Genomic DNA, 20,484 nt, shown 5'->3' with positions numbered 1-20,484 from the left:
AGCAATTTTCAAGTTTGTAATTGATGGTGGAAGCTGGCACAACTCTTTTGGGGAGCAATAGAATGCCAAGTATCAGTCTTATCAGTCCTAATCTTTTGAGCAGGTAACCTCACAGCTGCAAATTTGTCCTAAGGTAATAATTTTAATTTTTTAAAATACTTATTTAGTTTTGGCTGCACCAGGTCTTATTGTGGTTCCTGGGCTCAGTAGTTGCCCTGTGGCACGTGGGATCTTATTTTCCCAACCAGGGATCGAACCTGAGTCCTCTGCACTGCAGGGAAGATTTTTAACCCCTGGACCACCAGGCACGTCCCGAGGTAATAATTTTAAAAGAAGACAAATGTGGAATTCATAGAGATGTTCACTAGTGTGGTTTAGTATGCTGCAAAATTATAAACCCAGATGTCCAGTAAAAGTACAAGCGAGGAACGCATGGGTCTTGTTCGTTAATTGCCAACTCAGAGAGGGAGTTGTGATTAACGCACGGTACCACCAGGAGGCAGCACTCCTTTGCCCAAGGAGCGTAACTGCATCAAGTGAAGGATACCTACACCAGAGCTGAGAGGGGGCCGGAAAACGCACTCCACCCTTCGGTTGGTGAAATGGAGGAGGACTGTTTCTGCTATTGGTAGTTCAGGTGCTGACATCTAGGAAGAGTCAGAAAACATCAAGTCACGCGTCCGTCCTCGCGGCTCCGCGGCGCGCGGTCGTCCGGGGTCCGGGCTGCGGCTGCGCACTGCGGACCCTCTGCCGGCGCCGGGGGTCACGGCGCAGACCGCACCGGAAGCGCCCGGACCGGCCGGCGGGAGCCGAGCGAGGGCCGCGCGTGGCCCGACTGGCCGGGCTCGGCGGGGCGCTCCACAGGCGGCGGCGGCGGCGGCGGCGGCGGCGGTGCCGGTGCGCGCAGGCGGGGCCGGGGCGGCGCGGGGGCGCGGCGAGGCTGTCCCCGCCCCGCACGCCGCTCGGCCCGGCAGCCGTGAGAGGGGAAGCCCGGCGCTCCGGCAGTCGGGCCCCTCTGGGAACGACCGGAGGGCAGACGCCCGCCTTCGCCTGCGTCGCTACTTTCCGCGCGGGTCGCCGGCCCCGGGGGTGTGAGGGCACGCAACGCGGCCGGCGGGGCCCAGGGCGGCGCGGAGGCCCGCCGCGGACGGTAACGCGCTGGGCGGGCGCGGACGGGGCTCCCGCGGCGGCCCCGGCCGAGGTCGGCCGTGGGCGTCAGGAGCGCATACGGTGGTGGTGCTTCGGGGTCGGAGGTGGCTCCGGCCCCCTCACCGGACAGTGGCCCTTGCGGTCCTGCGCCCGGCCGAGGCTCGGAGCGCCGCGGGCTGGGAGGGCCGGGAGAGGGCTGCGGGCAGCAGGCGGGCGGGCTGGCCAGTGGCCGAAGACCCGGCGGCAGGTACCGGCCCCCCTCGGTGATCCCACTTTCTCTTCCCAGCTCTCCACCTCCTGTGCCCTGGACCCAGCCTACCAGGGCTAAAAATATTGCCCGGAGGCTCCTGAGCGGAATCAGATCGTGCTAAGTAGGGCACAACGCTGCCGAGGCGACAGAGCGTCTCAGCCCCAGGGTTGGAAGAAGGCTCTGGAGCGGCCGCTCCCGCCCCCGCTTGCCCGGCGGCTAGGCGGCTAGAGGTCTCTCTCAGCCCCGCAGGCAAGTGCGGGCCACGGGCGGTGGTGGAGGGCGCTGATACTCTTAAGTTGCCCCCACAGCCCCGCAGCTGTGCCTGGCGTCTCCCCACCCAGGGGATCTTCGACATCCATCACCGCGGGCTTACAGACCCTAAATGGTCTGTAAGCAGAGGCTGAAAGTTGCCCACTGTGGGAATTAGAACAGAGAGAGGACTTTGTAAGAAACATAAGCCGTGGCTGCTGCTGTTTTTTTTTGTTTTGTTTTGTTTTTTTTAATTCATTCTGTATTCCTGAATAAGAGGAACTGTGCCAGGAAGTGTTTTTGGTGAGTACCAGTCTGATCCAAGCAGGCAGGGAGAAAGGCTTTCTTGTTAGTCTCTTGGAGCTTTGGCTGTATCCTTTAAATCAAAATAGACACCAGTTTATTCCTCTGAAATTAGAGACTCATGGCCAGGGAGCCTGGACACCTGCCTCCTTTCACTGGCTGTGTCTTTCTTGTAGGCAAGCTCTGTGGGCGGCTGGTTATAACAAGAAGTCGTATGGGTAGCTCAGGAGTCACAGCTGGAAAGTTTTGTGATCCGGTTGTTTTTTAATGGCATCCACGTGGGAGAGAGTGTCACGTCCACCCTAGGGACAGAGCTGCTACCATGACCAGGCAGGACTGCCCTCAAATGTGCTTAGTCTTACTAGTGCTTTCTGTATCTCAGCCAGGAGCATACAATCCAGGTTGGGTCCATAGCCAGTGTTAGGATTCCGTGCTTAAGAGTTTTCTTTTCTTTTTTTAAATGTATATCTCCCATATTTAAACAATTTTTTAGTTGAAGGATAATTGTTTTATTAGAGTCTTGTTGATTTCTGTCATAACAGGAATTGCTCAGTCTCTAAGTTGTGTCTGACTCTTTGCGACCCTGTGGACTGCAGCAGGGCAGGCTTCCCTGTCCTTCACTGTTTCCAGGAGTTTGCTCAAACTCGTGTCCGTTCAGTCAGTGAATCAACAGGAGTTAGCCAAAGTATACATATGTCACCTCCCTCTTGAACCTCCCTTCCAGCTGCCTCCCCATGCCACCCTGCCAGGTTGTCACAGAGCACGAGAAGCTTTTGTTTCTTTGGAGTCAGGCAAATTGGTGTCCCGCAGGAGCAGGAACTCATTGGGACATTTGGTGGAAAGACCACCACGGGATTTTTGCTTGCCGGAGCTACATCTGCTGTCCCTCCAGCCAGGTGTGTGTGGAGGCCAGTATGAAGCTGAAAAAGCAGGTGACAGTGTGTGGGGCTGCTATCTTCTGCGTGGCTGTCTTCTCGCTCTACCTCATGTTGGACCGAGTACAACATGATCCTGCTCGACACCAGAACGGTGGGAACTTCCCCCGGGTGAGTCAGTCCTGGCTGCTAACTTCTGCCTGCATAAATTATCCAGGATCAGGTTATTGCTCCAGCTGGAGAGTCATGGCAGCCCAGGTCAACAGGCAGATTTTCTAGAAAGCTGTAGGCAATGATGGCAAAAAAGAAAGGAGAGAGGAAAAAATGGCCCTGGGTACTGCTGCTCTGTCCACCTGAATTGGCAGACATTGCTCGTGGATTGCAGCTTTCCCTCCCACTAAGCCCCGGTGCAGTCCTTGTCAGCAAATGGTGCTCCAGGTAGGCAACATGATTGTCAAGAATAGGCATGGGAGGTGAAATCCTTGCCATCCATAAGCTAGAGAGTGAGGATACTCCCAGCCCAAGTGGGCTGCAGCCCTCAGTAGTGATTCAAACCACACCCGTTACCTTCTGGCCCTTTAGGCTCCTGGTCCTGCCTTCGATTTGGGAAGGAAGGATCATAGTCAGGCTTCAGGTGGTGAGCCGCATGCAGTGATCCTCCTTGTGACATAGGGAGCTGGGGGTGACTGCTTTCTGCTTTTTTGGGGGCAGAGTCAGATATCTGTGCTACAGAACCGCATTGAACAGCTGGAACAGCTGTTGGAGGAGAACCATGAGATCATCAGCCACATCAAAGACTCTGTGCTGGAGCTGACGGCCAACGTGGAGGGCCCACCTGCCCTGCTGCCCTACTATGTGGCCAACGGCTCCTGGGTGGTGCCACCAGAGCCCCGGCCCAGCTTCTTCTCCATCTCCCCTCAAGACTGCCAGTTTGCTTTGGGGGGCCGCGGCCCGAAGCCAGAGCTGCAGGTAAGAAGAGTCAGAGCCGGCAGGGACCCCCGGTGGCCGTGGCCAGGGCACTGAGCTGCTCTCCTCCTGCCTGGCAGATGCTGACTATATCAGAGGAGTTGCCATTTGACAACGTGGATGGCGGCGTGTGGAAGCAAGGCTTCGACATTTCCTACAGCCCACACGACTGGGACTCCGAGGACCTGCAGGTGTTCGTGGTCCCCCACTCTCACAACGACCCAGGTGAGTGAGTGCCCAGTGCACCCCAGGAGCCAAGGAGAGAGCTTTCTGTCTTTTTTTAAATGTATTTGTGTGGCTGCGCTGGGTCTTGGTTGCCAGGTGAGCTTTTCTCTAGGTGTGGCAAGTGTGGGCTACCGTCCAGTTGTGGTGTGAGGGCTTCTCGTGGTGGTGGCTTCTCTTGTTGCAGGGCACAGGAGGCTCTAGGGCATTTGGGCTCAGTAGTTGCCCTCCTGGGCTCTAGAGCGCAGGCTCAGTAGCTGTGGTGCATGGGCTTAGTTGTCCCGAGGCATGTGGGATCATCCTGGACCAGAGAGCGAACCCATCTCTCCTGCATTGGCAGGCAGATTCTTTACCACTGAGACACCAGAGAAGCCCTGTTTATTTTCTTTTTTTAATTGGAATACAGTTGATTTACAATGTTCTGTTAGTTTCAGGGGTACCGCAAAGTGAATCATTTATACATATGTATACTCTTTCATAGATTCTTTTCTTTTATAGGTCATTTCAGAGTATTGCATTCCCTATGCTATACAGTAGGTCCTAGTTAGCTATCTATTTTATGTATATAGTAGTGTGTTTATGTCAATCCCAGTCTCCCAATTTATTCCTCTTCCCTCTTTCTTCTGGTAACCGTAAGTTTGTTTTATATGCCTGTGGGTCTGTTTTCTAAATAAATTCATTTGTACCATTTTTTTTAGATTCCATATATAAGCAGTATCATATACTTGTTTTTCTCAGTCTGACTTAACTTCACTCAGTATCATGATCTCTAGGTCCATCCAAGTTGCCGCAAATGGTATTTCTTCCATTCCTGTCTTATGGCTGAGTAATATTCCATTGTTTGTATACACCACATCCTCTTTATGCACTCCTCTGTTGATGGGCATTTAGGTTGCGTCCATGTCTTGGTTAATGTAAACAGTGCTGCAGTGAACACTGGGGTGTATGTATCTTTTCGAATTCTGGTTTTCTCCAAGTATATGCTCAGGAGTGGGATTGCTGAATCATACAACCTATATTTAGGTTTTTTTAAGGAACCTCCATACTGTTCTCCATAATGGTTGTATGAGTTTACATTTCCACCAGCAGTGTAGAAGGGCTCCCTTTTCTCCACACCCTGTCTAGCATTTGTAGACTTTTTGATGATGGGAATTCTGACTGGTGTGAGGTGATAACCTCATTGTAGTTTTTATTTGCATTTCTTTACTAGTTAATAGTGTTGAGTATTTTTTCACATGCTTTTTGGCTGTCTGTATATCTTTGGAGAAATGTCTATTTAGATTTTCTGCCCCTTTTTTTATTGGGTTGTTTATTTTTTTGATACTGAGCTGCATGAGTTGTTTATTTTGGAGATTAATCCCTTGTTGGTTGATTTATTTGCAAATATTTTCTTCTGTTGGTGTCTTTTTGTTTTGTGTATAGTTTCCTTTACTGTGCAGAAGCCTTTAAGTTTAATTAGGCCCCATTTGCTTATTTTTGTTTTGCTTTTATTTTCATTACTCTAAGAGGTGGATCAAAAAAGATGTGATTTATGTCAGGGAGTGTTCTGCCTACATTTTCCTCTAAAAGTTGTATATAGTATCTGGTCTTAGGTTTAGATCTTTAATCCGTTTTGAGTTTGTTTTGTGTATGGCGTTAGGTAATGTTCTGATTTCATTCTTTTACATGTAGCTGTCCACTTTTCCCAGCACCACTTACTGAAGAGACTGTCTAGTCTCCATTGTATATTCTTACCCCCTTTGTCATAGGTTAGGTGACCGTAGGCGTGTGGGTTTATCTGTGGGCTTTCTATCCTACTCTGTTGATTTCTGGGTTTGTGCTCATACCATACTGTTTTGATTACGGTAGCTTTGTAGTGTAGTCTGAAGTCAGGGGACCTGATTGCTCCAGTCCCATTTTTCTTTCTCAAGGTTGCTTTGGCTTGGGTGGGCCTTCTGGTGGCAAAGGTAAGGGAGGGACAGTTGGAGAAGATGGTGGCATCCTCAGGGGACCCTTTGTTGGCTCCCGCAGGCTGGCTCAAGACCTTTGACAAGTACTACACAGAACAGACCCAGCACATCCTCAACAACATGGTGTCTAAGCTGCAGGAGGACCCCCGGCGGCGCTTCATCTGGGCAGAAGTCTCCTTCTTCGCCAAGTGGTGGGACAACATCAGTGCCCAAAAGAGAGCAGCAGTCCGAAGGCCAGTGCCCACTGGGGAGGCAGGAGGGCCCTCTGGGTCCTAGGATGGGTGTGAAGTCCTTTTCTGGAGCTGTGGGTGCCAGGGAGAGGCAAGAGGAGACGGCAGAGATGAGGTGTGGTGGTAGAGGGGCCAGGGACAAGGTGGCAGGAACGGATTTCAGGGTCACTAGTATTAGGAAGAAAGCTGAGCGCCGAAGAATTGATGCTTTTGAACTGTGGTGTTGGAGAAGACTCTTGAGAGTCCCTCGGACTGCAAGGAGATCCAACCAGTCCATTCTAAAGGAGATTGGTCCTGGGTGTTCTTTGGAAGGAATGATTTTAAAGCTGAAACTCCAGTAATTTGGCCACCTCATGCAAAGAATTGACTCATTGGAAAAGACTGATGCTGGGAGGGATTGGGGGCAGGAGGAGAAGGGGATGACAGAGGATGAGACGGCTGGATGGCATTACCGGCTCAATGGACGTGAGTTTGGGTGAACTCTGAGAGTTGGTGATGGACAGGGAGACCTGACGTGCTGCAATTCATGGGGTCGCAAAGAGTCAGACACGACTGAGCGACTGAACTGAACTGAACTGAGTATTAGGAAAAGTCACAGTAGTGTGAGCACAGGGGAGAGAAAATGGAGGGCCTGGCCCTGGAAATGCAGACCGAGTCCAGGGATGAACAGAGCCAGAATGGCTGGAGGTTGGCTGGAGGTTGGCTGGAGGGAAAGGAGGGCACATGTCTATTCTCGTGGTTGGTCCTGGGTTCAGGTAAGCTGGCTCAGGGAGCCCAGTGCACACAGGTCCCCTCCTTGGTTGGCAGGACTGAGCAGAGGGTCTCTACCCTAGGCTGAGTGTGTGCTCTTAACTCCAGGCTGGTGGGAAATGGGCAGCTGGAGATTGCAACAGGAGGCTGGGTGATGCCGGATGAGGCCAACTCCCATTATTTTGCGTTGATTGACCAGCTCATCGAGGGCCACCAGTGGCTGGAGAAGAACCTGGGTGAGTCCAGGCTCAGGAGCCGGAGTCTGCCCCTGTCACTGGGCCAGAGGACAGCAGTGGGGCTCTAAGGCCTGGGGTGGGCAGAGGGTGCTTCCTTTCAAGGCTGATTGCACCAGCATGGTTGCAGGGCGATGGCAGGAGGGGCTGTGGGGCCGAGGACCCAGTGGCCAGGCCCTGGGGCGTTCAGGCTCTGACTTCTGTGCCCCTGCCCAGGTGCAACCCCGCGCTCAGGCTGGGCGGTGGACCCCTTTGGATACAGCCCCACCATGCCTTACCTGCTGCGCCGTGCCAACCTGACCAGCATGCTCATTCAGAGGGTACACTACGCCATCAAGAAGCACTTTGCCGCCAGCCACAGCCTGGAGTTCATGTGGAGGCAGACCTGGGGTAAGGCCAGGTAGGGTAGAGGGGGTCGCAGTGGTAGTTCTCCCAGGGGAAGGGCAGGGGTTTGAGAAATAAGACCCACCAGTCCTTCAGAGCACTGGTGTAGACCATCAGAAGTGCTCGCCTTCAGGTTAGGTAGGGGATTGCATTGATATCTCTGGCCGCTGTGGAGCCTATCTGTCCCCCGGAGGAGCCATGGGCTCCCCTGCCCTCCTTGGTCCTGACCCTGGCCAGCATATCCTCGCAGCCTTGAATGTACTTCCTGCCTTTAGCTGGAGTAGTTACCTCCCCCGCCGGCTTCCCTGAGCCCAGCTCCACGACCTGACTCTTTGGCGTGTCTTCTGTAGACTCGGACGCCAGCACAGACATCTTCTGCCACATGATGCCTTTCTACAGCTACGATGTCCCCCATACGTGTGGCCCGGATCCAAAGATCTGCTGCCAGTTCGATTTCAAGCGCTTGCCTGGTGGGCGGATCAGCTGCCCTTGGAAGGTGCCGCCCCGGGCTATCACGGAGGCCAATGTGGCCGAGAGGTACTTGCTCCCTGCCCTGGACTGGGTGTGGTGGTGCTGTTCTCCCTGTGCAGACATGTATGGGCTGTGCTGCAAGGCAGGCTTCAGGTTCCACATTCATAAAATGGGGGCAGGGTCTGTTGGTGAATTCAGGCCCACAGCCCTTGCAGTGACAATTCTTTTAGTACTTTTTCCTGAAAAACCAGAGTGGCTGTAAGGTACCACCTTTTCCAGAAGGGTTTTATTTTCCCAAATGAGCGTGTTTTCCAGTGTCCTCATAAACTAATGCTGGAGCCAGTGGACTGCCTCAGAAGCAAATGATTCTCAGATTAGTGCAGCGCCTTCCAACCTTCAGCCTGCTGTGCCTTCGTTAAGCTCAGGCCTCCTGCCTTGGCTTGAAGTCAGCCAGGTTCCTCAGGCTCTGTGCACCTGGAATCTCATTCAGATGCACATTCTGTCCTGCCCCACAGAAAACAGACCCCTTTGAGAAAATCCTTGGGGACCCCTAAAAATGTTGCTGAAATGGCTTCCCTAGGAAAAGGTGGGTTAAGAGAGAGCTAAACAATGATTCAGCCAGAACTGGACTGGCCTTAAGAATGTAACCAGTTGAACTGGTTTTTGTGTTGCAACACTCCAGTTTCCATGACGTCCAAGAGGTGAAACATGTGACCAAAAGCAAAAGAAAGTAGTCTTTTGTTTCTAGAATCCAAAAATCTAAATGCTGCTTCCAAGTAAAACCCTTGGGCTTTTAAGGCACACTTTTTCTTGGAGCAGCAGCTGTGATCTAAGGCTAGGCAAGGTTTACAGAGCAAGTCATGGGAGATAGCCTCATTTTCTCCTTTAACAGGCTTACAGGGCTGATAAATTAGGGGAAGGTGGTATTTGAGGAGTTCTTCCTTGAGAACAAGATGGCAAAGAACAAACTGGACCAAGTACATTAGTGGCTGGTTGAAGTGTGACACCCGTGACATGCCACTCACCAGACTTGTCTAAAAAGAGCGGTGTTAATGCAACAGGGCTGTTTTGCTATTGATTATATTAGTGATTGGGATGAGAAAGAAAATGACACGTTTATATATAGTTACTACTATGTGCCAGGCACTGTTCTAAGTGTTTAACAAATATCAATTCAGTTCATTTTAAATCTCACAGTACTGTGATAGTGGGCACTGATGATAGGCAGTTTCCTCATTTGATGGAAACTGAGGCCCAGGAGAGGTTCAGTGAGTTGCCCGAGGTTGCACAGCTGGCGTTGGTGTCATCCGGCCCCCGGGTCTGGGCTCTTCACTCTGGGGCTGTGCCGCATCACTGACTGGTGACAAAGTAAATCTGGAGTGTCAGATCCCAGAAGATCTCAAGAGGTTGAAATGTGGGCTGAATCCAACCAGATAAGACTTCTGTTAACATTAGATATAACTGTAAGGTTCTACCCTTAGCGTCCGTAAACAGGATAGGAAAGTTCAGGATGAGAAAAGGTCTTGCTGGGCCACATGCACAGAAAACATGATCCCTAACGTCAGCACGGTGGGGTGAGCGTGGGGGCTGCTGCTGGGCCACATGCACAGAAAACATGATCCCTAACGTCAGCACGGTGGGGTGAGCGTGGGGGCTGCCAAACACGCCTGTGTGAACATACGGCCACTCTGGCCATACCGGGAGTGTGGCCTGCCTTCCCCTGGACGTGCGTGGTCAGTGCCGGGCCCTGCACTCCGGGTTCCTGGATGATGGGCTACTCAGAGACCTGCTGGTGAGTGGATTCCCAGCTGCTCTGTAGGAAGTAGAGAGATGAAAGAGTGGGGATGGAAGAGCAGGGACTGCAGAGCCTGATGAGGAAGCCCAGGGGAACCCTCGCACATCTTGATTGTCTGAAGGACCGACATGGGCATGGAGAATTGACTTGTTCTGTGCAGCGTCCAGGGCAGAACTGGAGCCAGGGAACTGAAGCCCTGCCTCTGGAAGAACTCTCTAGTTGCCCAGAGAACCCCAGGCTCCCTGGGGCTGGGTTTCCCACCCACGAGCCGAGTGAGTCCGTGACGGGTGTATGAGGGGGCGCCTCTCGGGCGGGCGCCTCTCGGGCTGGCTTCCCTCAGGATCCGGGTGAGGCTCCGCATGAGCCGGTTCCCCTCCCCACCTGCAGGGCAGGCCTGCTCCTGGACCAGTACAGGAAGAAGTCCCGGCTCTTCCGGAGCAATGTGCTCCTGGTGCCGCTGGGCGATGACTTCCGCTACGACAAGCCCCAGGAGTGGGACGCCCAGTTCTTCAACTACCAGCGGCTCTTTGACTTCCTCAACAGCAAGCCTGACCTCCACGTGCAGGTGTGAAGGGACACTGAGCTGGGGAGGGGGCCTTGGCGGGGCTGCAGCCCAGCCCTTCCTGTGAGGTCTCCTGCTCCCCAATACCACTCCAGAGCAGGGGCACATTCGCAATTCTTGGGTGTGTTTTTCCTTTTTTGTCACAATTCTTTCCCAAGCTCCCCAGCTTCTGTGAGGTCCAGGCCAGGTCCAGGGACTGCCCTCTGCATAGACCAGATTGCTCCCCCTCACCCCCAGCTGTGGCACGGGGAGCCAGAATTCCCAATAGACTCTGGAGCTGATGGAAGGGGGTTTTGGGGTCCCCACAGGCCCAGTTTGGCACCCTCTCCGACTATTTTGACGCTCTATACAAGAGGACAGGGGTGGAGCCGGGGGCCCGGCCTCCAGGTTTCCCTGTGCTGAGCGGGGATTTCTTCTCCTACGCGGACCGGGAGGACCACTACTGGACAGGCTATTACACTTCACGGCCTTTCTACAAGAACCTGGACCGCGTCCTGGAAGCACACCTGCGGTGAGACGCCGCTTCCAGGCTGGAGGGAGAAGGGTTCAAGGAGGGGCTGGATTGGCTGAGCAGGGACGCGAAGGGCATGGAGACCAGGACACAGAGAAGGGGAGGAAGGAAGAGGCGTGGGGCTTGCAGAGCGAGGGTGGGCCCAGGCGAGCTGTGTGGCATGAGGCCAACTTGTCTGTCTGGGCAGGGGCGCAGAGATCCTGTACAGCCTGGCTGTGGCTCACGCCCGCCGCGCTGGACTGGCCAGCCAGTTCCCGCTCTCGAACTTCGCCCTTCTGACGGACGCTCGGCGCACACTGGGGCTCTTCCAGCACCACGACGCCATCACAGGCACGGCCAAGGAGGCCGTTGTGGTGGACTATGGGGTCAGGTGGGAGTCCCCTCCTCTTCCCCATCCACTCTGTGCCGCTGCCCACCATCCCCAATATGAGGATGCACCGGGTGGTCCGTGGGCTGGCCTGCTGGGGGCTCACCCTGCTGGCTGGGGGACAGTCTCTCGGTGGTCACCTCTCCCCTGGTCCCTCTCCTGCCCATCCTCCCAGGCTTCTGCGCTCCCTTGTCAGCCTGAAGCAGGTCATCATGAATGCAGCTCACTACCTGGTGCTGGGGGACAAGAAGACCTACCACTTTGACCCAGAGGTGCCCTTCCTGCAGATGGTGAGCCCCGCTCCTGCGTCTGCCCGAGGGGACCTCTGGTGTGCGGCCTGGGCCGAGAGCTGTGGTGCAAGGGCCTGGCTCTTCTTTTCCCTCCCTGTCCTGGGGTGAAGGATCCCTGCCCAGCACAGCCGCTGGTCCCCATCAGGACAGGTTGGGGCCTGGGGAGGCAAGTCTCTGAGTCAGGTTGAGCCATGCGATGGTTCTCCCCTCCCCCTGACTTAATTCCAGGATGACACCCGCTTAAATCACGACGCCCTTCCAGAGCGCACAGTGATCCAGCTGGAATCTTCACCCAGGTGAGCCTGGCTCTCCACCCCTCCCAGCTGCCGCCGCACTCTGAGGGATTCCTGGCCTGGCCGTGTTCCTGCTCCTGTTTCCCCAGAGCAGGGGCCTCCTGGGTGAGCCTGCCTTCTGCTCACAGGTATGTGGTGCTGTTCAACCCATTGGAGCAGGAGCGGCTCAGCGTGGTGTCCCTGCTGGTGAGCTCACCCCGGGTGCGTGTGCTTTCGGAGGAGGGTCAGCCCCTGGCCGTGCAGGTCAGCGCGCACTGGAGCTCTGCCACCGACATGGTCCCTGACGTCTATCAGGTGAGGGGGGCTCGGCATGTGGGGCCCCGCCACAGCCCTCTCTGCTGATCCTCGGCCTCTCCCCGGGGCCTCAGGCTGTCTCTTAACACTGGCTTCCCAACTTCCTGCTCGCAGCCTTCTTACTCCCCATGTTGGGGGCTGGCGTCTTGAGGAGAGGAGTTGCCTGGAGTTTGGTCACTCCTGGGGTTTGGGTCTGTCCTTGAAAGGAAGGTGACGTTTGCTGTAGTGTGACAGTAGGAAGGACACAGTTACGTTGTCCCATTATTCATTCATTCAGCAGATTTTTCTTGAAATCTTACGTGTGGTTACCATTTTGTGATTTTCTGAGTATCATTGGAGACTCATGAAAGTCTTGATGAGGTGCAAGTCGCCTCACCTGCCCTTTGAGAGGTGACAAAGGCCCCCGCAGTGGGTGCAGGATTTGCTTGGGCTCTTAGGCCAGAACCTCAGTCCCGTGTCCGAGGCCATCAGCCCTCCCGTGCCCACAGGTATCTGTGCCTGTCCGCCTGCCAGCGCTGGGTCTTGGCGTGCTGCAGCTGCAGCAGGGCCTGGACGGGCCCCGCACGCTGCCCTCCTCCGTGCGCGTCTACCTACACGGGCGGCCGCTGTCTGTCAGCAGGAATGAGGCATTCCCTCTCCGTGTCATTGACTCGGGCACCAGTGACTTCGCCCTCAGCAACCGCTACATGCAGGTCTGGTTCTCAGGCCTTACCGGGCTCCTCAAGGTAAAGGGCCAGGGGCTGGGCGCTGGAGCGGGTCACGCGAGCTGCCTCCGGCCCGTGAGCACTGCCACCTGGCTGGCGGTGGACCTGGGAGGGGGCAGTGCCAGCCCCGAGCCAACAGCACAGGGAAGCAGCGCTGGGCTCCTTGGGGAGGTTCGTCCGTGCCCTCCCAGGGGGCAGGCCTGATGTGCTGGTGTGGGGCCAGGGGTCAGGGCTGTGTTTCTTGGCAGAGTGTCCGAAGGGTGGATGAGGAGCAGGAACAGCGGGTGGACATGGAGTTCCTCGTCTATGGCACCCGCTCGTCCAAAGATAAGAGTGGAGCCTACCTCTTTCTGCCTGACGGCGAGGCCAAGGTACCCTGAGGACACCCCACAAACCCCAGGGGGCCCTGGGAGGCTTCACGAGCCAGGGCACCTCACCCACTGCCCCCATGGGGGCGGGGGTCCGAGGAGCGCCACCCGGGGCTCGGGCCTGGCTCGGCCGGGGTCTCAGCCCAGAGCCTGCTGGCCACAAGTCCTGCTGCTTGACGCCGGCCGGCTCCTCCCTGTTTTGCTCTCGTGCCGGGGATTCAGCTGCCCCCTGCTCTTTCCTCAGCCCTACGTCCCCAGGGACCCACCCGTGCTGCGCGTCACAGAAGGCCCTTTCTTCTCAGAGGTGGTTGCCTGCTACGAGCACGTTCACCAGGTGGTCCGGCTGTATAACCTGCCGGGTGAGCCCCACAGACGGGGAGCATGGGGAGGAAGGTGTGGCTCCACGGGCTGTGACGCGCTCTTGCTCCTGCCCGCTCTCTGTGTCTGTTCGCACATTTGTCCCCAGAAAGCACGTTGTTTAGCTTTCTTGGAGTAGAGCTTGGCCGCAAGTGCTGGGACTCGCCTGGGGCACCCTCTCTGGCTGTGGCTCACTCCTCTCAGCCTCTCTCTCTGTCCTGCACCCAGGGGTGGAGGGGCTGTCCCTGGATGTGTCGTCCTTGGTGGACATCCGCGACTACGTCAACAAGGAGCTGGCCCTGCGCATTCGCACGGACATCAACAGCCAGGGCATCTTCTTCACGGACCTCAACGGCTTTCAGGTGACACCTCAGGCCTGGGGCCCAGAGACCCCGCGGAGCACAGAGCTTGACAGTGTTTAATGGCTGCATCACAGGCCCTGGCGGGCGATCTGCTCTGATAGAGAAGGAGGAATCCGAGCATGGTGGGGGCCCAAAGGGGGCCAGAACGCCCCTGATCGGCTGGCCTCGCCCGCAGGTGCAGCCCCGACGGTATCTGAAGAAGCTGCCCCTGCAGGCCAACTTCTACCCCATGCCTGTCATGGCCTACCTCCAGGACGCCCAGAACCGCCTCACGCTGCACACGGCCCAGGCCCTGGGCGTCTCCAGCCTCCACGATGGTGAGTGGAGCAGGCGCTGTGTGTGTGGTGGGAGAGGTGCAGAGGGCAAGCTTGAGAAGCCCGTCCCTGCCCCCGAGGCCTGTCCCCTCGTGGGCCTCTCCCTCTCCCGGTCAGCCACAGGCCCAGTGGGGGATGACAGGAAGGCAGTTGCCTGCTGTCGCCCCCTCTCCCCGCTGCCGGCAGCTGTTGGGGTGACGGGAGGGGGTGGCCTGTTGGATCCCCTCCAGAAGCAGCAGGCACTGAGGGGGATCGTCAGCTGAAGTGGGTGTGCGCCTTCTCCTGGGAGGGCCAGGGTAGGTACAGCCGGAACAGTGTCTTCAGGGTTAGGATGAATTATTCAGCAGAAGAGAAGAATGTGTCCTGTCTTTCTGCTAGCCGTCATTAAAAGACAATGACCAAAAAGAGAGAAGGGTGGTCTCGAGAATCAGAAGGAGGACTGAGAGGACCGACCTGGAGCCGGCAACCCGGGCAGCGCAGGCGGCTCCTGTGTCCTGGGGTGAAGCGAACAGTCGGCACTTGGGGCCTTCCAAGGCCGTCAGGCTGGCCACCTTTGGGCTGGAACGTTTGGCAGGGCTGAGCCAAGGGGGCTGAGCCAGGGATGCCCGATCCAGGCTCTGCGGGGCCTGCCTTGAGCACGGTGGGGACCTGGCGCCCTGCTGGAAGGCCTGTGCTGCTGCTGCCCCTTTGCCCACGGTCACCCGGGTTGTAAGACTCCTCACTCAGCCGAGTGTCCCGCCTCAGTGCCCCTGCCCTTTTGGAAAACGGTGCGCTCACAGTGGCGGTTTTACATGCAAGGGATCTGTTTTAGGATTGGGGGTGTCTTTCTGTGGTTGCTCAGGGTAAAAACCAAGGAGGCACAGAAGTTAGGAAGGGGATACCGGAGGACAAGTAGAGCTCTGTATGGGCTCCCCTCAAGAGAGTCTTGAAAAAAAAGGTGCTGGAAAAAAATCCTCGTTCCCACATACGTACGCTTTGAGCCCTTCCCCCAGGCATATTTTTAAAGGAAAGGAGAGGTGGTCGATCACCTGCTGTTTGACTGTCCTCTCGCTCCCTCCTTTGACGGATGTGGTGGACAGAGTTGGGTCTGTCCTGCGTAGAACCACGGTGGGAAGCATGTATTCTAGTCACAACAAAATCTGCCCAACCTGACAAAGCCTGGCCTGGGGCAGGGTCTCTGCAGCAGCTTCCCCTGGCGGTTGATAGGGTTTTGTGGTTGCTGCTTACTTTGTTGTATGTAGGCAGCCCAGAGACGGGTCCTTGCCTGGGCACCCAGACTGGCCCCACTCCTGAGCCACGGAACACACACGGGCAGCGAGCCGCCAGGGTCACAGCCCTTCCCTCGGCCCCTTCCAGCTCCCAGTTTCTTGGCTGCTTTGTTCCCTGAATGACTCGCCTTCCAGCCAGGCTTTCTCCTTGGGCCTTGGGTGGGCTGCTTCCAGAGGCTGGCATCTGCTTGGGGTCGAGGGAGGTAGGCTGGGGGCTCACAGTGAACTCCCCTAGGCCAGCTAGAGGTGATCTTGGACCGGAGACTGATGCAGGACGACAACCGGGGCCTCGGCCAAGGGCTCAAGGACAACAAGAGAACCTGCAACCACTTCCGCCTCCTGTTAGAACGGCGAACCCCAGGCAGGGAGGTGAGTTCTGGGCCTCCCCCTGGGACCCAGGTCAGGCTAGGCCCGTGGGTGGCTCTGGGTTCCAGCCCCAGCCTGGGAGCCTCCTCGAGGCACGCAGATGTAGCCAGAGTAGGGTCTGATCCCGGGTCGGCGGGAAGTGAGTCTGACGCTCTGCTGCTCCATCTCACGCAGCCTGGCACCTCCCTCTCCATAGCTCCCTGTCGTCTGTGCCTCCTCGTGCTCATCTCTCACCTTCCCACCCGCCCCTGTGTCCTCTTCCCCTCTTTGTTGCTGCCCCAATCATCTCACGGCTTTCTTTGCCCCCACCAGCCTGGCTTTTTCTCCAAACTGGCAGCCATGTTTAGGGGCTTGATCTTTCACAGCAGCAGGAACAGGAACCGAGAGGTAAGGGCCAGTGATGCGGTGTCACACTAGCCTTAGTGATGTGTAGCTGGAGTTGGAATCCCTGGTGGCAGAGCCTGCTGCCCAATCCCCCATCTGGGGCTTGGTCACTCACTCGTCAAATAGCTGCTGGGCTCTCGCTGTGCTGTGAGGGCTGAGAGGGCAGCAAATGCATACAATACTGACTCTGCACTCTAGGAATTGACTCGTGAGTAGGGGTGGGGGATGAGCTGTGTGTGTGCATATTAAAAGTAGAAAATGGGTATGTCCCCGGGTCCTGAGGAATGAGAGAACATAGTGGAATCCAGGACAGCTTCCTGGAGGAGGTGTCATCCATGAGCATCTCTGATGAGTGGGGGGTCCACCCTACACATTTGAACCAAGGCACAGGGTGGGAGGCAAGAAAGAATGTGAAGGGTAAGAGCTGTGAATTCACTCAGTTGGATCAGAGCCACCTGTCCGGTGTGACAGCCACTAGCCATGTGCGGCCATTTAAATGTATTCAAAACCAAATATAATAGCAGGTTCAGTTCTTCATTCAGACTAGTCATATTCCAAGGGGTACCTGCTGTGCTAGTGCAGATGTAGCATATTTCCATGACTGCAAAAAGTTCTAGTGGCCAGTGTGGGCTGCCATGGAGGGTGGTTTGGGGCAGACAAAACAGGCCTGGAGTGCCTGGTGAAGGCTTTGGACTTCCTCCTGGAGGCCAGTAGGCACCTGAGCTGAAGGAATGCTATTCGGACTCTGCTCGAGGCGTATCACTCCCGCAGTGGGGGCCCGGGTGGGTCTTCAGGGTGGCTGCTTCGAGGCTGTTGACGCAGGAAGCAGTGTCGTTGGCTTGAACTGAGCCCTGGGAGGGAGGAACCTGGAGGTGGCTGTGAGGGCCCTGCCGAGGGGTAGTGGAGGTCGTGTCTGAGGGAAGGGTGAGATTTGGACAACAGGAAAGAGACACTAAGAACATGAATTTAGAAAGCTGAGCTCAGGCCTGTGAGTGTGACGTCCCCGTCAGCTGACCAAGGAGTGGGGACCGCTGGGTTCAAGCATCAGGGTGGGTGGAGCTTGAAACTGGGGTCGCCCCAGAGGCCTTCTGCATCAGAGGCCCAGCCTCCATGGTGAAGTGTCCATCTGTCTGTCTTCCCTTCTCCTCTCTACTCTGAGAATCTCCATGGTAGGAGACATTGCTGATGGGAGCATGAGGAAGCAAAAAGCCCCCAGAGTTAGAGGTGCGGTGGCCTAGTGAGGTCACGCGTCCTAAGCTGCGTGAGGCAGGAAGCGACTGTGCTTGAAGGGTTCTGGAGTCAGGCACCCCATGTACCCAGACACGTCAGGGACGCTCTCTGCAAAGGAGCATCCTTCCCCTCCCCCGGTGCCGCGTCCTCAGCCAGACCTTGGCCCGTCCTGCAGGTCCGCGAGGCCGCCTCTGCAAGCTTCCCGTCCCTCCTCAGCCACCTGACCTCCATGTACCTGAACACCCCTGTGCTCGCCCTGCCCGTGGCCAGGAGGCAGGCCCCTGGCCCCGCTCTGCGCTCTTTTCACCCTCTGGCCTCCTCACTGCCCTGTGACTTCCACCTGCTCAACCTGCGGACGCTCCAGGCCGAGGTGAGTGTCCGGTTCAGCGCTGGATCTTCTGAGTGGACCTTGCCTCTCATCCAGACTCCTCTCCATCCAACCCTGCCTTCCTGGCAGAGGTGCTGCCCCACCTGTGAGCCCTGCAGAGACCCCTCCCCACCCCCACACCCATGCCCCCACACCCACACACATGCGCACACACATGCACTGCCCCGTGTGTCTGTCACCAGGAGGATGGCTTGCCCTCGGCAGAAACCGCGCTCCTCTTACACCGCAAGGGTTTTGACTGTGGCCTTGAGGCCAAGAACTTGGGTTTCAACTGCACCACCAGCCAAGGCAAGGTGAGCAGGGCCCTGGTGTGGGAAGGGAGCAGAGGGCAGGGAAACAGCACCAGGCACAACGGGCAGAGAGCTCGTTGAGGCAGGCAGCTAGTGGGGAAGTGGGCAGGGTTAACGCTGGGACTTCATGGAGAGAAGGGGGAGAAGCTGGTGACGTGTTTTCAAAGCCTCTGAGGCCTGGCAGGGGCAGTTCCAGACGTGGTGTCCAGGTAGACAGCTTTGGTTCCATGTGTATGAACCTGCGTTCAGCAAACAGAAACACCAGGAGTTAAAAACCAAAAGCCATCGTACTCTAGTCATTGTTTAAGCCAGCAAAGACTAGCACTGATCAATGCATCTGCATGCTGGTGCCAGTGACTGAGAGGTAAATCAAGACATGGTCCCTGCTGGGATTCCCCTGGCAGTCCAGTAGTTAGGTCTCAGCACTTTCCCTCCTGTGGGCCAGGTTCAACCCCTGGTTGGGAAACTAAGATCCTGCAAAGCCTCGCATGGTATGGGAAGAAAAAGAAAAGATAAAGTCCTTGTCGTCAGAGACCACACAGCTCAGTGCAGCAGTTCCCACCCTGAGGTCCACAGGGGTTCCAGGGTTCCGCAGACTGAGTGCACGTGTAGGCACTTGCTGTGTGTGGAGGGGCCCATGCTGAAGTGAGGGTCACACAGGTCACGCAGAGGGAGAGCAGCAGCACGTGGCGGGTCAGCTCCCAGCACTGCCCTGCGCCTTCTCCCTCCCCACAGGTGGCCCTGGGCAGCCTCTTCCACGGCCTGGACGTGGTTTTCCTGCAGCCAACCTCCTTGACCCTGCTGTACCCTCTGGCCTCGCCCTCCAATAGCACTGACGTCTACGTGGAGCCCATGGAGATCACCACCTTTCGCCTCCGCTTGGGCTAGGTCTCCTTGTGGCCTGAAGGGAAATTTCATCCATGGAGACTGACCTCCTCACATGAGATCGGGTTGGACAAGCCACACCCGGTATCCTGTCCCGATCTACCTCTCAGAACCACGACAGACTGGGCTCTGCCCTCATTTTCCCTTTATTGTTGCTTCTGTGCAGGGGGGCAGCCCGCAGGCCCAGTGTTGGGTGGATAGGTAGGGCAGCGCCGCTGAAATGCAGCGGTAAAGGCCCTTGCTCAGAGGGGCCAGTGCCGGCCTCTGCTTTGGGGGGGTGTGTGTCCACTTCACGGGGCACCGGCTCAGGCACCCACCTTCTCCCCCAAATGGGATGGAAGAGAAGCAGGGGAGGCTGAGTGGGCCAGAGTCTGGCATCAGGCTCACGGTGGCCAGCAGCTGACTCTAGGGGAGTCCCGTAGTTGTGTAAGGACACATGTCCTGATGTGACGAGCAGGAGCGGAGCGACACCAGGAGGAGGGGCTGGGGACCAAGGGGTAGCCGTCGGGTGGAGGAGTAGAAGGAATGGCTGTTTGTGTGACGGCTCCTTTCTGAAGTGCTCCCTGAGCCGCACACCCTGGCCAGGGGCTGCCGTGTGGCAGGAAGGACTCATGACTGTCATGGCTGCAGGGCATAAGACACTTCAGGTACCAAAACCCCCATCTCAGACTGGGCACTTGGTCTGCGTGTTGATTTGTGGGGTGAGGGAGGGGCCACTCCGCTTGACTCCTCTTTGGTTCCTGCATGCTGTCTACCACTCTCCCCAGGAGCCACTTCCTATCACAGGGGCGTTTGATCCAGCACATTTCCTTTCCCTGGAAAGAAAGTGAAGCTTCCAACTTGAGAAGGCTTTCAACATCATCCTTGCAGGCCTGAAGCTTCTCCATCACATCCTTCTACAGAAGTCTTTGCGGGGAACTAGGAAGACATAGACTAAATTAGGAAGCACCGTGGCTGCTTGTCAGCTTTCATTGCAGCTTCGATTATTAGAGAAAAATTTATCATAGTCTCTACAGATGCTGAAACAATATTTGGTAAAATTTAAAATCTATCCCTTATTAAACAATATTTGGTAAAATTTAAAATCCATCCCTTGTTAAACTCTTAGTAAGTTAAAGATTAGGAAGAAACATCCTAACCTAGATAAAGGGTGTCTCCATCTGAAACCCACAGTCAGTGGCATTCTAAAGACCCAACCACCACAGACATTCCCAGTGAAGTCAGAGATTCGCCAAGGCCATGCAGTTCCTTAGCCGTGTTCCGGCACTACTAACCCCTGCAGTGTGGCAGATAGGAGCGGGGAGCAAAAAGTTCCAAAGTAGCCATCCAATACAATCCGAGAGGATCAGCTCAAGGCCTTAATAGAGCGTTCTGTATGTTGACTCAAACGACGCACGTTACATTTCTGTAAAGATTCTGGTTTTC

At 56.1% G+C, this 20,484-nt stretch overlaps 1 protein-coding gene across 7 annotated transcripts; it reads left to right on the top strand.

Moving 5' to 3' along the window:
• The first annotated feature begins 620 nt into the window (after positions 1 to 620).
• Positions 621 to 20,148, top strand: MAN2A2 (mannosidase alpha class 2A member 2). 7 transcript variants are annotated; one of them, XM_027520924.1, is made up of 25 exons: positions 621 to 637; positions 1,436 to 1,648; positions 2,844 to 2,997; positions 3,538 to 3,795; positions 3,873 to 4,017; positions 6,025 to 6,196; positions 7,052 to 7,179; positions 7,393 to 7,566; positions 7,911 to 8,097; positions 10,214 to 10,391; positions 10,697 to 10,899; positions 11,087 to 11,269; positions 11,442 to 11,556; positions 11,785 to 11,852; positions 11,978 to 12,143; positions 12,632 to 12,868; positions 13,096 to 13,218; positions 13,460 to 13,574; positions 13,801 to 13,934; positions 14,110 to 14,251; positions 15,752 to 15,885; positions 16,195 to 16,269; positions 17,672 to 17,866; positions 18,067 to 18,177; positions 18,910 to 20,148. In XM_027520924.1, exons 3-25 carry the CDS (start codon positions 2,866 to 2,868, stop codon positions 19,060 to 19,062), a joined length of 3,528 nt encoding a protein of 1,175 aa, XP_027376725.1. In that variant the 5' UTR covers positions 621 to 637; positions 1,436 to 1,648; positions 2,844 to 2,865; the 3' UTR covers positions 19,063 to 20,148. The 7 variants fall into 7 exon arrangements, with proteins under 7 accessions (XP_027376725.1, XP_027376724.1, XP_027376723.1 ...); XM_027520923.1 differs by lacking the exon at positions 621 to 637 and adding an exon at positions 953 to 1,150 and having other exon boundaries at positions 2,848 to 2,997; XM_027520922.1 differs by lacking the exon at positions 621 to 637 and adding an exon at positions 953 to 1,150.
• Positions 20,149 to 20,484: the final 336 nt, after the last annotated feature.

This window comes from Bos indicus x Bos taurus, chromosome 21 (genome assembly GCF_003369695.1).
Source record: "Bos indicus x Bos taurus breed Angus x Brahman F1 hybrid chromosome 21, Bos_hybrid_MaternalHap_v2.0, whole genome shotgun sequence".
In the NCBI taxonomy this organism is placed as follows: Eukaryota; Metazoa; Chordata; class Mammalia; order Artiodactyla; family Bovidae; genus Bos; species Bos indicus x Bos taurus.
This window is presented reverse-complemented; position numbering and strand designations above follow the sequence as displayed.

Bases quoted from the DNA above. Each gene is read 5' to 3' on its own strand.
- MAN2A2 (XM_027520919.1), top strand. From the start codon at position 2,686: ATGCCACCCTGCCAGGTTGTCACAGAGCACGAGAAGCTTTTGTTTCTT. The intron at 11,557-11,784 runs GTGAGCCCCGCT...ACTTAATTCCAG, and splicing joins AGGTGCCCTTCCTGCAGATG to GATGACACCCGCTTAAATCA. The intron at 15,886-16,194 runs GTGAGTTCTGGG...TGCCCCCACCAG, and splicing joins GGCGAACCCCAGGCAGGGAG to CCTGGCTTTTTCTCCAAACT.